At 41.3% G+C, this 16,881-nt stretch overlaps 1 protein-coding gene across 10 annotated transcripts in view; it reads right to left on the minus strand.

The window, feature by feature from the left end:
- The window catches only part of PATJ (PATJ crumbs cell polarity complex component), a 438,074-nt gene that overhangs the window by 281,817 nt on the left and 139,376 nt on the right, over window positions 1-16,881 (minus strand). For all 10 annotated transcript variants that reach the window (XM_070078398.1, XM_070078393.1, XM_070078397.1 and 7 more), the window contains exon 21: window positions 4,356-4,479. In XM_070078398.1, coding sequence (XP_069934499.1) covers window positions 4,356-4,479 — 124 coding nt within the window. The remainder of the gene's footprint in view (window positions 1-4,355; window positions 4,480-16,881) is intronic.

Genomic DNA, 16,881 nt, shown 5'->3' on the forward strand with positions numbered 1-16,881 from the left:
CTCCACGTGCACCACAGCACCCAGGAGCCCACACAAGTCCAGTCCTCCTGGGCTTCTGCGGTTGTTGGGTAATGGCCATAACAGGGCTCAGAGGTTAGACAAACAGGGAAGGTAAACAAATGCTTTGGATAAATGGAAGTTAATGCTTACAGAGTAGAATGGGAGAAATTTTCAAATGGATTATACTTGGTGAAGTGGAAGAACTGAATAACAAACAGAATAAAGGCAAAAAGAGAGGAGATTGGGTTCTTGCATAATTTAGCAGCTAAAAAAAATGAGGGGGAAAGTCAACTGATAGCCTGTTGAATAATCACATATAAGCAGCTTATCCCTGTTTTGTTCACGTAATCTTTCTTGAGCACATGGTATGTCGCCCTGGCCAGAGGCAAATCTTACCCTTCAGAAACTTACAGTGTGAGACAGGCCTGAAAATGAGCCTGTGCAGTGACCTCTGGGGTCATTAACAGAAATTCCTGCAAGGTCACTGGAGGTGCAATTCAGGGAAGAGTAGTCAGAGACTGGGAAACAGAACCTTTATCTACAATGTTCAAAATAATATTTTTTTAAAGATTTCAGAGTAACAGAGGGATAAATAGAGAAACAGGGAGAGATCTTCCACCCACTGGTTCACTACCCATATGGCTACAATAGCCAGAGCTGGTCCAGGTCAAAGCCAAACCCAGAACTCCGTCAGGGTCCCGCACATTAGTGGCAGAGATCCAAGCACTTGGGCCATCTTCTGCTGTTTTTCCAGGCACAGTAATAGGAAGCGGGATAGGAATAAGATTCTCCAAAATGGGATGCCAGAGTTCTAGCATTGCCTTAACCAATTGTACCACAATTGCGGCCCCTTCTGAAATCTTTTAACACAAAATACAACATCCACTGGAGTTTATCTTGTGTGCCTTATATTATTGATTATGCTAATTTACAGGTACAGCTTCACAGTCCAGGAGGAGAATCAGCTCCTTAAAACTATATAATCTTGGCCGGCGCCGCGGCTCAATAGGCTAATCCTCCACCTAGCGGCGCTGGCACACGGGTTCTAGTCCCGGTCGGGGCGCCGGATTCTTTCTCGGTTGCCCCTCTTCCAGGCCAGCTCTCTGCTGTGGCCTCGGAGTGCAGTGGAGGATGGCCCAAGTGCTTGGGCCCTGCACCCCATGGGAGACCAGGAGAAACACCTGGCTCCTGGCTTCGGATCAGCGCGGTGTGCCGGCTGCAGTGCGTCAGCCGTGGCGGTCATTGGAGGGTGAACCAACGGCAAAAGGAAGACCTTTCTCTCTGTCTCTCTCTCACTGTTCACTCTGTCTGTCAAAAAAAAAAAAAAAAAAAACAAAAAACAAAACATTATATAATCTTGAAGGCTGTTGCTGTAGTGTCGGCGGGTTAAGCCACAGACTGCAGCACTGGCACCCCATATGAGTACTCCTGCCTGCTCCACTTCCAAACCAGCTCCCTGCTAATGCACCTGGGAAAGTAGTAAAAGATGGCTCAAGTACTTAGGCCTTGCACCCACATGGGAGACCTGGATAAAGATCCTGGCTCCTAGCTTTGGCCTGGCCTGGCCTTTGGGGCCAATTTGATGAGTTAACCAGCAGATGGAAATCTTCTCTCTCTCTTTTCCCACCCTGTCTCTGTAACTCTCCCTTTCAAATATATATATATATATATATATATATATATATATATGGTCTTAGATTAACCAGAGTCAAGAATGGTCCTTTACACATAAGTAACAATCAAAAGTGATTTCTGAATCAGCTTTCCTATATGTAAATCTGAGATTGTTATAAATAGCAGACAATGAGCTACAGATCTGAATAGGGCCTTAGAGAACACTTAGACCAAATCCATCATTTCATAGCTGAGGAAATAGAGAAGGTTGATGAGAAGGCCAGGGGCTTTCCTGGTGACACAGCAGGTTAACTGCTTAGTACAGAGGACCTTGGATTGAAAGAAAGTCTGCATTTTTTGGACAAGGATCTCAGGAGGAAAATAAAAATCTGAGAATTAATTTAACATATATACTACTAAAATATGTATCAACTTTGTATCAATAATTTCTCAGCTCACTCAAGGTTAGTAGCAATCTAAATACTCATGCCTGGCACATAGCATTTCAGAAGTTCTCAAAAAAATTCACAAAAAGCACATACATGGTTACATATGCTATTCTATGTTGCCAAGTCTAAGATACAAAAGCACACCTTCATTCCCAAAGTTAGGGGCCAGCACTGTGGCGTAGTAGGTAAAGCCACCACCAACAGTGCCAGCATCCCACCCATATGGGTGCTGATTCAAGTCCCAGCTGCTCCCTTCTTTTCCAGCTCTCTGCTAATGCACCTAGGAAAGCATCAGAGGATAGCTCAAGTGCTTGGGCCCCTGCACCCACATGGAAGATCCAGAAGAAGCTCTTAGCTTCAGATTGGCCCAGCTCCAGGAGTTGCAGCCATTTGATGAGTGAGCCAGTGGATGGAAAATCTCTCTCTCTCCCCCCTTCTGTAACTCTGCCTTTCAAATACATATATCAATCTTAAGAAAAAAAAAAAAAAGACATTCCCAAAGTTAAAATATCTAGGAATAAATACCCAGGGCTTCGCAAAGTAATAGATTCAAATAATGTGTGTTGAATGGTGTCTTCCCCACCTCCCCCAAAATATATCTGTGGCTGAGAACTATGAATGTGACCTTATATGGGAAAAAGGTCATTTCAGATGCAGATGCAGTTAAGTTAAAGATTTTGAAATGAGTACATTCTGGATCATTCTCATGGGCCCTAAATCTAATGACAAGTGCCCTGATAAGAGACAGAGGAATAGACACAGATGGGGAAGTCATGGGAAAAAAGAGGCAGAGTGGAGTGAAGCCGCCACAAGTCAGAGAGAGCTGAAGCAAGCAGTGGCTGAAAGAGGCAAGAACAGACTCACCCCTAGAGCCTTCAGAAGAATGACAGCACCTGATTTAAGACTCCCTGCTTCTAGGACAGTGAAAACAGATTTCTACTGTTCAGTCATCAAGTTTGTGGGAATTTGTTAAAACAGCCACAGGAAGCTGATACAGGCAGCAGAAGGCAGAGGACGTACCTTTGAGGTCCTTAGATAGCACATACAACAGAGCTCAGGGGCTCTAGGCTGCAATCTGGAGGGTATAAAGCAGGGGCTCTCAACTCCTGGAGACAATCTGGTCAAGACCAGGAGAGGGAGCATCACCAACATCCATGGGTAGAAGCCAGGGAATTGGCTAAGCATCCTACACCACACAGGGAAGCCCTTGTCCTCCACTTCCCAACAAAGAAGGATCTGATGCAAAATAGTGCCACAACTGCCATACAGTAGCAATAGTAATCAAAAGATACAGTCTGCTCATTCATATCATAAGCCATCTCTTAGTATTTAGTAGTCAGAAACCTATAACGTGGTAAATTTTAAAAAGCGCTTGGAGAGTTTTTGTAGCAAAGTTTCATTTTCCTCCTTCCAATCTTAGGTATTCTAAAGCTAAAGTGGCATCACCTCGTAGATGCCTTCAGTTTTTACCTTTGAGGACTCCATTCTTGAGATTTTACTTAGTAGGATGTTGATCTTAAAGGAAAGTGTTCCACCACTTTCTATAATTCTCTCCTCTTACAAGGTATTAGCATGCAACAGGAGAAATGCCCCCAGAGAGACTTCCTCTTGAGTGGAGTCATAACAGGTAAATGACAGCATAAATCTGAACAATGGCTCTATAAATCCCAGTTCTAAGAAAGAACTTAACAGTCTCACCTAGGGATGTTAATATCATAATGACTTTGATATTTCAGTGCTAGATGAAGGAAAATTGTTTTTAAAGTCAAGTTTTCAAAAGTATGTAAGAATCAATATTGAGGAGAGTTAAGGAGAAGCACTATATTTTTAGAATTCTTTAATGGAAACTAAGTTATTATGTATTAAAACTAATATATGACTATAAAGTGTTTCATAACTTTAAAATATGCCTCTGCTATTAATATTTAACACTAAGGTTCAATGAGCTAACAATATCATTTAGCAGTATCAGTGATTTTAATATACATTAACAGAGACATTTCAGATTCAGTGTAAGTTCTAGTGTTAGTTTTGATCCAAAATGCTGAGAGAAGGAAAATGAGGCACAGAAACTGTAGTCCTCTCAGAAAAGGGAATCTGAAAATTCTAGATTGAAATATGACCCAGGTTAATTCTTCCAGGGACTTTGATGTAGGTTAATTATAAAGTAGATTTAAATTCAAAACATCATAATGAATGAAAATGTCACATTAAAAATCTCTGTATACGAACACAAAACACAAAGAATGCAGATAATCTAACACATGTTTATAAAAAACAGAAACCACAAACCTAAATCCAGACTGCTTTCTGCCAAGGAGTTAAGATCCTCCAGGTTGTCAAATCTACCTTGTTGGCTGTTTCCTTCAGTTGAGGATACGGATGGTAGGGGATCCAGTCCAAAACTGTCCTTCATCTTGAGGAAGAAAGATGGAAATGTATTAGTGCTTTATGAAAACCTTTGGAACATTGTAATGTTCAGGTCAGATAATAACAATAGCGGAGGCTGGGTTTCAGGCAGGCATTCTCCAGTGACAGTTTATCCTGTGGCAGGCAGTAACTTCGCATCCGCAAGAGTTCTACCTTGTAAACGTGCCTTCTCCAAATGCCAGACTTCTGAACAAAAATTCTGTCTTACAAATGTTAAAAGGGGATACAAACAAACATTTACCAAGGTAGAGGAATAAAAGATCCACCAAGTTAAGCAAGGTCAACACAGAGCACGTTGCGCCAATGCCCACGATTTAAACAGCTTCATTGGTGATGCTAGAGACAGAGTGAATTGTCATGAGCCTAAGCCTTTGCTGCACCCCCCTCTCCAGCATGCCCATCTGCTGGACAAACACTAGTTTTCCCCCTCCAGAGCCTAAGGGTAAGTAAGCACTGGGGATAACATCCCACTTTCCTCTGTCCTCCTCCCATGGGCACATCGTTCATGGTCCTCCATAGCTCCAAGTTGCCAGAATGCTAAAATGTTTGTGTCCTCTCAAAATTCCTGTGTGGAAATCCTAACTCCTGAAGGGGTTAAAATAGACTCCTCTGCCACACTGGCCTTACAAAAGACACTTGAGAAACAGCAGATAAAAAAGACAACTTTGACCTTCCTGTTGTTTCTTAAAAGCAGAAGATAAAATTCTCACAAGAATAACACTTTCCCTGTACCAGAAGGAAAGGCAATATTCTTATCTTCAAGGGCAGAAGTTGAGACCAAGAGAATGCCCTATAGAACCTGCTAGAAATCTTACCTTTTATGCCTTCTCGTATAATTTCAATACCCATTACGTTAAATAATTAATTCCAGCGGCATTTTAGGATGTTCATTTCTTTATGAGGGTTCCCAATGGCACATAAAACATGGAAAATAAATTTGTATGCTTTTCTGTTAATCTATCTTATATCAATTTAATTCTTGAACCCTGCTGGGATGGCCAATGGACAGAAATGGAGTTTTCCTATATTTTGAGGTGAAGGTTCTAGAGGCGAGGTCATTTTTTCTGAGGTGATTCTGGTTAAGGGGGCAGAGCCCTCATGAATGGGATCAATGGTCTTAAACAACAAGCACAGACCAGCGTTGTGGTGCAGCAGGTTAAGCCACAGCCTGTGAAGCCAACATCCCATATGAGCGCCAGTTGGATTGTCAGCTGCTCCACTTCCAATCCAGCTCACTGCTAATGCACTTGAAAAGGAAGCGGAAGGTGTCACAAGTGCTTGAGCCCCCTTGCCATCCACATAGGAGACACAGATGGAGTTCCTGGTTCCTGGTTTTGGCCTGGCCCAGCTCAGTCTATTGTGGACATTTGGGAAGTGAACCAGTAGATGGAAGATCTTTCTGCCTCTCTTTCAAATAAATAAATAAATCCTGAAGGAAAAAAAAAAAAAAGGCCCAAAGGAGCTTGCCCAGCACATCCATCTGAAGAAGCAACCAAAGGTACCATCTATGCACCAGAAAGTGAGCCATTATTTATACCTTACAGGTATAAATTTAAATGCCTTAATTCATTTAAGGTGAATAACACTATTATTCTTTATTCTCTCTCTTTTTTTTTTTTTTTTTTTTTTTGACAGGCAGAGTGGACAGTGAGAGAGAGAGAGAGAGAGAAACAGAGAGAAAGGTCTTCCTTTGCCGTTGGTTCACCCTCCAATGGCTGCTGCAGTCAGCGCGCTGCGGCCGGCGCATCGCACGGATCCGAAGCCAGGAGCCAGGTGCTTCTCCTGGTCTCCCAAGTGGGTGCAGGGCCCAAGCACTTGGGCCATCCTCCACTGCACTCCCGGGCCATAGCAGAGAGCTGGCCTGGAAGAGGGGCAATTGGGACAGAATCCAGTGCCCCGACTGGGACTAGAACCTGGTGTGCCGGAGCCGCAAGTGGAAGATTAGCATATTGAGCCGTGGCATCGGCCTATTATTCTTTTTTCTTGTAAATTCTAGTTGTTAAGTAAAAACATAAACTATACCTTTTATAATGGTCTACGCTTTTCTGTAATTAGTCAGACTTCAATGGTAAAAGGATCTCTCATAAACTGGTGACCAAATACTGCTGGCTTTTCCCTAAACAGCATATGAATATAGATCAAGTTGTAACTATATCAGATACCTAATAAAGACTAAAGAATACAGAATTCAATTCAAATATTAAATAGGGGTGATAAAGGAGATAGGGTTAGTTTGCTTAGAACAAAATAAGAATTTCTTAGAGAAATAGAGAGGAGAGAGCAGGCATTAAGTACTTAAAAAGAAGAATTTCTGCAATAATTTTGGACCATTTGGATGTTTTATTTTGAAGTTAATGGCAATTAAGTTAACTGATACTCAAATCCTGGACTTCAATGTAGTGAGCATGACAGCCTTGATCTCCTAAATTGAGAAAAAAATAAGAACACAGAGTTTCCCTTAGATGAATAATCTTCAGAGCCACATCTTTAAGATGTGGGCAAAAGGGCTTGAACAGGCATTTCTGCAAAGAATAAAGATGGTCACTAAGCACATGCAAGGTTGCTCATTATCACTAATTATTAAAGAAATGCTAGTGGAAAACCATAATAAACTAGCACTTCACACACACCCACACACACCCACACACAAATAAACCTGGAAAACAACAATGGTTAGCAAGGATATGAAGAAGCCAAAAACTTGTGCACTGCTGGGGGAGAAGTAAAATGATCCAGCTGCTTTGGAAAACAGTATAATATTTCCTTATGGGAAGCGAGATACTCAGCAGACTCATAGAATGGCAGATGTCCTAAACAGCACTCTGGCCTCAGAATCAGCCCTAAAGGCATTTGGATCTGGCTGAAAAGCCATGAGAGTATTTCAGGCATGGAAAGCCAAGACACTCTGGCAAAAAAAAAAAAAAAAAAAAAACAAACACCTAAATGAAAGATCTCTGTGAGTGAGATCCCAGTGGAAAGAACAGGTCTTCAAAGAAGGAGGTACCTTTCTCTGAAGGGAGGAGAGAACCTCCACTTTGACTATGACCTTGTCTAAACAAGATAAGAGTCGGAGAACTCAAGGGGCTTCCATAGCCTTGGAAACTCATGACTGGAGCATAGGGAGATTACTGATGCCATAAACAGGAGTGTCAATTTGTAAAGTCAACAACAGGAGTCACTGTGCACTTACTCCTCATGTAGGATCTCTGTCCTTGATGTGCTGTACATTGAGATTTAATGCTATAACGAGTAATCTGATTTCATCATCATTTAAAAAATCATCTATTATTTTTCACTTTATGTTTCTGTGTGGGAGCAAACTGTTGAAATCTTTACTTAATGTATGCTAAACTTATCTTCTGTATATAAAGAGAATCAAAAATGAATCTTGATGTGAATGGAAGGGGAGAGGGAGTGGGAAAGGGAAGGGTTGCGGGTGGGAGGGACATTATGGGGGGGAAGCCATTGTAATCCATAAGCCGTACTTTGGAAATTTATATTCATTAAATAAAAGTTAAAAAAAAAATAAATGATCATGTGATTTAGCAATTCCATGCTCTGGGTTTACACCCAAAAGAACTGAAAGCAATATTGATAGTAACATTACTCACAATGGCCAAATATAAGAAACAAGCCAGTGATCCATCAACATATGAATGGGGAAAACACTGTGGGATAAATGTAGGTATCCACTCAGCATGCCAGAGTGCCTATGAAGATTTTTTTTTCTTTTTTTTTTTACAGGCAGAGTGAACCGTGAGAGAGAGGGAGACAGAGAGAAAGGTCTTCCTTTGCCATTGGTTCACCCTCCAATGGCCGCCGCGCTGCGGCCAGCGCACTGCGCTGATACGATGGCAGGAGCCAGGTACTTATCCTGGTCTCCCATGGGGTGCAGGGCCTAAGTACTTGGGCCATCCTCCACTGCACTCCCTGGCCACAGCAGAGAGCTGGCCTGGAAGAGGGGCAACCAGGACAGAATCTGGTGCCCCGACCGGGACTAGAACCTGGTGTGCCAGCGCCGCTAGGTGGAGGATTAGCCTAGTGAGCTGCAGCGCCGGGCATGAAGATGGTTTTAAGCTAAAGAGGTTTGAAGTTTGACAGATGCAGAAAGCAGCCTTTTCACTGATCCTCATTTATGAGTATAACCTCTGGGAAATTTCACTATCAAAAATTCCTTCCTGGGGTGGGGTGGGTCTATTCCCAATACTGAGAATAAACCTACTATAAATTCCCTTTTGAGGAGTGTAATAGACATGAAGTACAAGAAAGGATAACTCAAACCTACATAAGTAAACCTTATCACAAACTTTATCTCCCATTTGTTCTCCTGAATACTCATCTGCTTTCTTAAACAAATTTTTTCTTCCCTTAGAAACTTTTCCTTCTCTTGTTTATTTTTTAATATTTTTATTTATTTATTTGAAAGAGTTACACAGTGAGAGAGGGAGAGGCAGAGAGAAGGGGCGGAAGAGAGAGCGAGTGCGAGAGCGAGTGCGAGAGGGAGAGCTCCCCTATCTGCGGGTTCAGTCCCCAACTGACCAGGACGGCTGCATCTGTGCCGATACAAAGTCAGGACCAGGAGGCTCTTGTGGGTCCCCAACACGGGTACAGGGGCCCAAGCACTTGTGCCATATTCCACTGCTTTCCCAGGTCACAGCAGAGAACTAGAGCAGCCAGGATTTGAACTGGCGCCCACATAGGACGCCGGCACTGCAGGCGATGGCCTTGCGCCGGCTCCTCCCCTTCTCTTTTCTAAGAAGTTAGACACATAAATCTTCTTTAACCATTTAGTGAACTATTTGTTTTCTCATATTCATATGCATACAAATAAATTTTTTTCTCTTTTTAATATCTTTTGTCAGTTTAATTTGCATTCTTAGAGGCACAGACCCAAACTGGTACAGGAAAAACTTTCTCTCCTCAACATATATACAAGGAAATATTATTTACTTAAATAAATAAGGGAACAAGTTCTGACACATGTAAGCAACTTCAAGGCACTACACTAAGTGAAATATGCCAGACACAAAAGGAAAATATTGTATCATCTGAATTCTCCGAGGAGCTTAGTATAGTCAAATTCTTAGACAACAAAAACATGGTTGATTGGTTTCCAGAGAATGGGAAAATGGAAAAGAGCAATTATTGTTCAAGGAGTTTCAGTGCAGGAACATAAAAAGTTCTGGAAATGGATAATGATGGTCGTTTTACAATAATGTAAATTTTTTAAAAAAAAATTTTTAAGGCAGAGAGAGAGAGAAAGAGGGAGAGGGAGGGTGGAAGTGGAAAGGGGGAGGGAGGGAGGGAGGGAGGGAGTGGGGGAGGAAGAGAGAAAGAGGGAAAAAGAGGAAATTTTCATCTGCAGATTCATTCTCCAAATGCCCACAACAGCCAGCACAGACTAGGCCAAAGCCAAGAGCCTAGAATTCAATCCACATCTGTCATATGGATGGCAGGAACCCAGTCACTTGAAGCCTTCCAAGATCTCCATTAGCAAGAAGTTGTGGAATCAAGATCAAGAGTAGGTATTAAACCCAGGCACTCTGATAAGGGACATAGGCGTCTTAATTGCTAGGCTAAATGCTCAGCCCACAAGTATCACTGAATTATGCATTAAAAAGGGTTAAAATAGTAAATGGTGAATTTAAAAAACTTACCAAAGCCAAAGTAAATCTATAAACCTTCATGCTTTTACCATTCAACTAAAATGTGGTGGCAGACACAAAATTTAAAGTACTTTGGTACTGGGGTCAGTGCTGTGGCGCACTAGGTTAATCCTCCACCTGTAGTGCCAGCATCCCATATGGGCACCGGTTCTAGTCCTGGTTGCTCCTCTTCCAGTCCAGCTCTCTGCTGTGGCCCGGGAAAGCAGTGGAGGATGGCCCAAGTGCTTGGGCCCCTGCACCCACATGGGAGACCAGGAAGAGGCACCTGACTCCTGGCTTTCGATCGGCATAGCTCCCGCAGTTGTGGCCATTTGGGGGGTGAACCATTAGATGGAAGACCTTTCTCTCTATCTCTCTCTCTCACTGTCTGTAACTCTACCTGTCAAATAAATAAATAAAAAATCTTTGAAAAATAAAAAAATAAAACAAATAAAGTACTTTGGTACTAATTGTATTCCACAAATATAGCTACATTTGTAGCCCAAAACAGATATTAAATAACCAAGAAAGAAATAATGTTCTTTGACCCTTTTGGAAAATATCCTCCAAATAGAAGACTATTGGGAACTACATATTTGTAAATACGATCAGAATGGATACTGTGAATCTTGTCAAGACTTGCAGCATTCGAGTATATTACAGGGGAAAAAAGACAAAGCTGTAAACCTTCCAATAACTAACTTTGGGGCTGGCGCTGTGGCACAGTGGTTAAAGCCCTGGCCTGAAGCGCCAGCATCCCAGATGGGTACCAGTTCTAGTCCCAGCTGCTCCTCTTTTGACCCAGCTCTCTGCTATGGCCTGATAAAGCAGTAGAAGATGGCCTAAGTCCTTGCGCCCCTGCACCCATGTGGGAAACCCAGAAGAAGCTCCCTGGCTCCTGGCTTCGGATCAGCACAACTCTGGCCTTTGTGGCCATCTGGAGAGTGAACCAGCAGATCAAAGACCTCTCTGTCTCTACCTCTCTCTGTAACTCTGTCTTTCAAATAAATAAAATAAATCTTTAAAAAAATAAATAAAACAATAAAAAATACCTAACTTTAAGACATACTACAAAGCTATAGTAATCTTAACAGCATGATACTACCATAAAACAGACAGACTAATGAACAGAATAGATACCCCAAAAACTAAATTCATGTGTTTACAGTCAACTGATTTTTTTTTTTTTTTTTTTTGGTGGACAGGCAGAGTGGACAGTGAGAGAGAGACAGAGAAAAAGGTCTTCGTTTTGCCATTGGTTCACCCTCCAATGGCCGCCGTGGCTGGCGCGCTGCGGCTGGCGCACCGCGCTGATCCGATGGCAGGAACCAGGTACTTATCCTGGTCTCCCATGGGGTGCAGGGCCTAAGTACTTGGGCCATCCTCCACTGCACTCCCTGGCCACAGCAGAGAGCTGGCCTGGAAGAGGGGCAACCGGGACAGAATCCGGCGCCCCGACCGGGACTAGAACCCGGTGTGCCGGCGCCGCAAGGCGGAGGATTAGCCTAGTGAGCCGTGGCGCCGGCCCTCAACTGATTTTTGACAAAATGCAGTAGGAACATACAATGGAAAAAAGAATGTCTCTTCAATAAACAGTGCTGGGGAATACTGGACACTCATGGAAAGAGGAGGGAAATCACACCCCCTTGTCTCACAAGAGACAAAAACAACTCAAAATCAATCAAGGACCTGAAATTTGAAACCTCTAGAAGAAAACATAGGAGAAACAGTTCAGGACACTGGTTCAGACAAAGACTTTTCAGTTATGACCCTAAAAGCACAGTCAACCAAAGCAAAACTTGACAAATGGGATTACATCAAGCTACAAAGCTCTTATATAGGGCCTAAGCACTATGGCCCAACAGGGCAAGCTGCCACTTGCAATGTCAGCATCCTATAATGGAGCACTGGATCTTCTTCTCTCATGCTTGCTTGTACTTGCTCTCTCCCTTTCAAATAAATAAACAAACAAATAAATCTTTTTTCTTTTTAAAAAAGCTTCTACACAAAGAAAGAAACGATCAATAGAGTGAAGAGACAACCTACAGAACATGAGGAAATATTTGCAAACTATTCAATTAGGGCTTAATATCTAGAATATATAATATAATCAAATAATTCAAACAGAAATCAATCAAATAATTTGTTTTTTTTTTAAATGGGTAAATGAACTGCATAGACATTTCCAAAAAGAGGATATCCAGATGACCAACATGAATATGAAAAAATGCTCACCATCATTAATTATCAAGAAACTGCAAATTAAATCGCAATGCAGTATCATCTCACTCCAGTTAGAATTACTATTAAAAAGATCAAAAGCAGCTGGCACTGTTGCGTAGCAAGTAAAGCCATCACCTGCACTGCCAGTATCGCATATGGGCGCTCATTTGGGTCCCGGCTGCTCTACTTCCAATCCATCTTCTTGATAATGTGCCTGAGAAAGCAGAGGAAGACAGCCCAAGCCCTTGGTCCCCTGCACCCATGTGGGAGAACTGGAAGAAGCTCCAGGCTCCTGGCTTCGGATCAGGCCAGTCCCAGCAGTTGTAGCCATTTGGGGAGTGAACCAGCAGATGGAGGACCTCTCTGTGCCTCTGCCTCTGCCTCTCTGTAACTCTGCCTTTCAAATAAGTGAATATCCTTTAAAAGAAAAAAAAAAAAAAAAACAAACCAAAACCAACCAACAAGATAATTGCTAGCGAGGAGTCAAAACAAAGGGAAATCTTCTATTCTGAGGTGGAAATGAAAATTAGCACAGCTATTATGCAAACAGTATGCAAGGCCTAAGAGAACTAGGAAGAAGATGATGATCCAGCCTTCTCACTACTTGTGTATATATCCCAAAGCATTAAAATCAGTATATCCTTCCTCTCCACCTGCATGTGTATTGCAGCAGAATTCAGAAGAGTTAAGATTTGCAATCATCCTAGATGTCTAACGAATGAATGGATAAAGGAATGGTGATATACGCACACAGTGGAATATCACTGAGCCACAAAAAAATGAAAGTCTGTCATCTGCAGCAACAGAGGTGAATTGGAGGACTTTACATTAAGTAAAATATATTAGGTACAGAAAGAAAACTACTGTATGTTCTCACTTAAATATGGAAGCTAAAAGGTCGATCTCACAGAAACAGAGAATGGTAGTTACCATAGCCCGAAAAGGATGGGGAGAAGATGGTTAATGAGTATAGGGGTGCAGTTTGACAGGTGGAATAGGTTCTAATGTACACTAGAATAACTATGGTTGACAACAACTCACTGAATATTTCAATGTAGCTAGTAAAGAGGACTTTGAATGTTTCCAATGTGAACAAATGATAAATGTATGAGGTAACATGCCAGTTACCTGATCATTACATATTGCATACAAGTACTAAAATGCTACACTGTACTCCATAAATATGTACAATCATATGTGTCAATTAAAATAAAATTTTAAATAACTTCAGACAAGATGTCCCTAATCTGAAAATCCAAATTGTTCCAAAATTCAAAACTTTTTTCATCACCAACCTGACACCACAAGTGGACTTGATGTGATAAGTTACAGTCAAAATGCAGCTATACTAACAATACTGTATAAAGTCATATTTGTGCTATGTGTTAAGAGGTGTATATGCAACATAAATGAATTCCATGTTTAGATCTGGGCCCCCTACCCAAGATACCTCATTACATATGTGCATATACAAAAAAAATCAGAAATTCAGAATGCAGGTTGGATGAGAGATATTCAAACTCTACAGTACATAAAATAATAAATTATTGTCACAAGGGTCCATCAGTGATGAGAAATGGATGAATAAGGATCCAAGCCATGTAAACATGTAAGGGTTAACTGTCGTCACTGCAGATGGGAGGACAAGTCAGTGCCTCCAGCAAGAACATATGAGTATTTGAAGAGAACACAGAATGGTTTAGGCAAGACATACCAGGACTAAAACAATCAATGTCAGTTTGTGCAATCTACAGAGGTCACCTCTATAACTTTATATTAAATGTGGGAATAGGCAAAAAGTTAATATTTTATAGGTTTTAAAATACAGATATTTAGGATGAATATTTGGCCAAGCAGTTTAGATGATACTTGGAATACCTGCATCCTACATACGAGTGCCTGGGTTCAAACCCTGGTTCTACTCTGGATTCCAGCTTCCTGCCTATGAGCACCTTGGGAAACAGCAGGTGATAGTTTAAGTGGTTAGATCCATGCCACCCACATGGGATACCCAACATGAATTCCCAGCTACTGGTTTCAGCCTGGCCTTGCTCCAGCTGTAGTGGGCATTTGAGGAGTGAGCCAGTAGATGGGGGATCTCTCTTGGTCTCTCTGCCTTTCACATAAAATAAATGAACAAATAAAAATCTTTCTACAGAAGAAAATAGTTATAACAAGCAAGTATGGCTCAATGAGTTGTGGGAAATCAAAAAAGAAAAGCTAGGAAATTAAGTAATTAGGATGCATGTCCTTCAAATTATAAGCATTGACTATTCCTTTTTAAAGAGCACTTTAACAAACAGTAGAACAAGTGCTTACATTGTCAAGAGCCTCAATATAAGCTTATGAGGGATTTAAAAAACTTGTTATGTAAATGAGTACTTGAGAGAGGGAGAAAATTTTGAGTGACAGTAGGAATTCAGAAATCACTGTATCTCAAACAATCTAAATAGAAATGAAGATGACATGTTTGGAAAGTTGTGCTAAATGATCAAAAAGTGATTCCACTGATGATGCAGACACTGACATTAAATACACATTGAAAGAATGTGAATAAAATTAGATCATTAAATGTAAGAATAGGCAAAAAATTAACATTTTATAGGGTTTAACTAAACTTATAAAGTAAATATGGATGTACATTTGATTATTTAGTCTACAGCCTTAAAAATTTATATTTTAAAATGGATTTATATTTCAGATCTCCTTTTAGTTGGACAAATTAAAATTTTTTCTTTTTCTTTTAAAGATTTATTTTGTCATTTGAAAGTCAGAGTTATGGGGTGGGGTAGGTGAGAGGGAGACAGGGAGAGAGATCTTTTATCCACTGGTTCACTCCCCAAATGGCTCTCACATGGCAGATACTGGTGATTGCTTCCTTCTTCCCTCACCCTCCTGCAAATGCTTGTGAGTCCCTCTGCAGGGCAAGGCTTGGTACTACTGTATGTACGGGACCCTGAAGATATCAGGGCTGGGCCAGACCAAAGTGATGAGCCAGGAGCTTCATCAGGGTCTCCCATGTGGGTGCAGGGGCCCAAGCACTTGGGCCATCCTCTGCTGCTTTCCCAGGTGCATTAGCAGGGAGCTGGATTGGAAGTAGAGCAATTGGGACTCGAACTGGAATCTATATGGAATGCCAGTGTCACAGGTGGCGCCTTTGCTTGCTACTCCACAATGCCAACTATGGAAAATTTTCTTATTATAGAAGAGTATAGCAATAACAATTGCTAACTCTTTAAAAAGGAATTGAGTATTTATGAATATTCACTTGTGGATATAGAAGGGGCCTTCTGTTTGGGTCTAGGCATTTTCAGATACAGGAAAGAGCCTGGGCAAGATGGAAAACACCAATGTCCATGGAGTTCACTGAACAATTTTGCATCACCTCTTCCACATCCAGGATCATTCACATACTCCAAAAACCTCTGTTCTCTGCCCAAAAGCCCTCTACCAGGAGGAAATCTCCAGGGTCCCATAAAGGCAGTAGCACCACGCTACAAAAGCAGGCACACTTTGTACATCACAGCAGGAAACTTGCAAATTTCAGCAAGGGAACACTGCTGAAGTTGCCTTTTTACAAAATGTCTTTTGGGGCTGGCATTGTGGTATAGCGAGTTAAGCCTCTACCTGTGATGATGGCATGGTCCAAGACACAGCTGCTTCACTTCCAATCCAGCTCCCTCCTAATGCATCTGGGAAAGCAGTGGAAGATAGCTCAAGTCCTTGGGCCCCTGCACGCATGTGAGAGACCCTGAAGAAGCCTTGGGCTCCTGGCTTTGGACTGGCCCAGTCCCAGCCTTTGGGCCATTTGGAGAATGAACCAGCAGATGGAAAATCTCCCTTTCTCTTTCTTTCTCTCTCTCTCTCTGTTTCCTCCTCTCTTTGTAACTCTGCCTTTCAAATACATTTTTTTAAAATAAAATGAAATGTCTTTTTTTATTTGCCTGAATAAACAAAAGTAAAACATTAAAAATGCTCCTAATGAAAGAATTCTTACTGGTTAATCACAATTTTATAAAAAATAAAGTTTACTAGCGAGAGAACTGTATCAAGATAGAATGATTTACTGCCAAGTTGCATAAAGATAGGATTGCAAGTATAATCTTCTGGATTTTGTATCATATTTAATACAGAGAACACTGTGGATGACCAAGGTATAAAGAATACATTTTCAACCAATTTTGCCTTGATTTTCCCTGCCAAATAAATGAGAAACATACAAGAGAGTTTTCCTGAAGGAATTAAAAACAAAAACAAAACAAACAGCTCTTCCTTAAAATGAGAAATTAGAAGAAAAACATCACTAAAAAAGCAAAGCAAAGAAACTGTTATGACAGCAAACCTACTGCTATTTTCAAGTCGTATAATACAAAAAAAAAAAAAAAAGAGCTTATACTTACAGCTCTATACTGTACGGTATATCTTGTAAATAACAGTTAACTATAAAAAAGACCTACTAAATTTTTTTTTCAAAGTTACAGGAGGCAGAGACAGGGATGGGCAGGAAGAGCAGAGGAAGT

This window comes from Oryctolagus cuniculus, chromosome 7 (genome assembly GCF_964237555.1).
Source record: "Oryctolagus cuniculus chromosome 7, mOryCun1.1, whole genome shotgun sequence".
NCBI lineage: Eukaryota > Metazoa > Chordata > Mammalia > Lagomorpha > Leporidae > Oryctolagus > Oryctolagus cuniculus.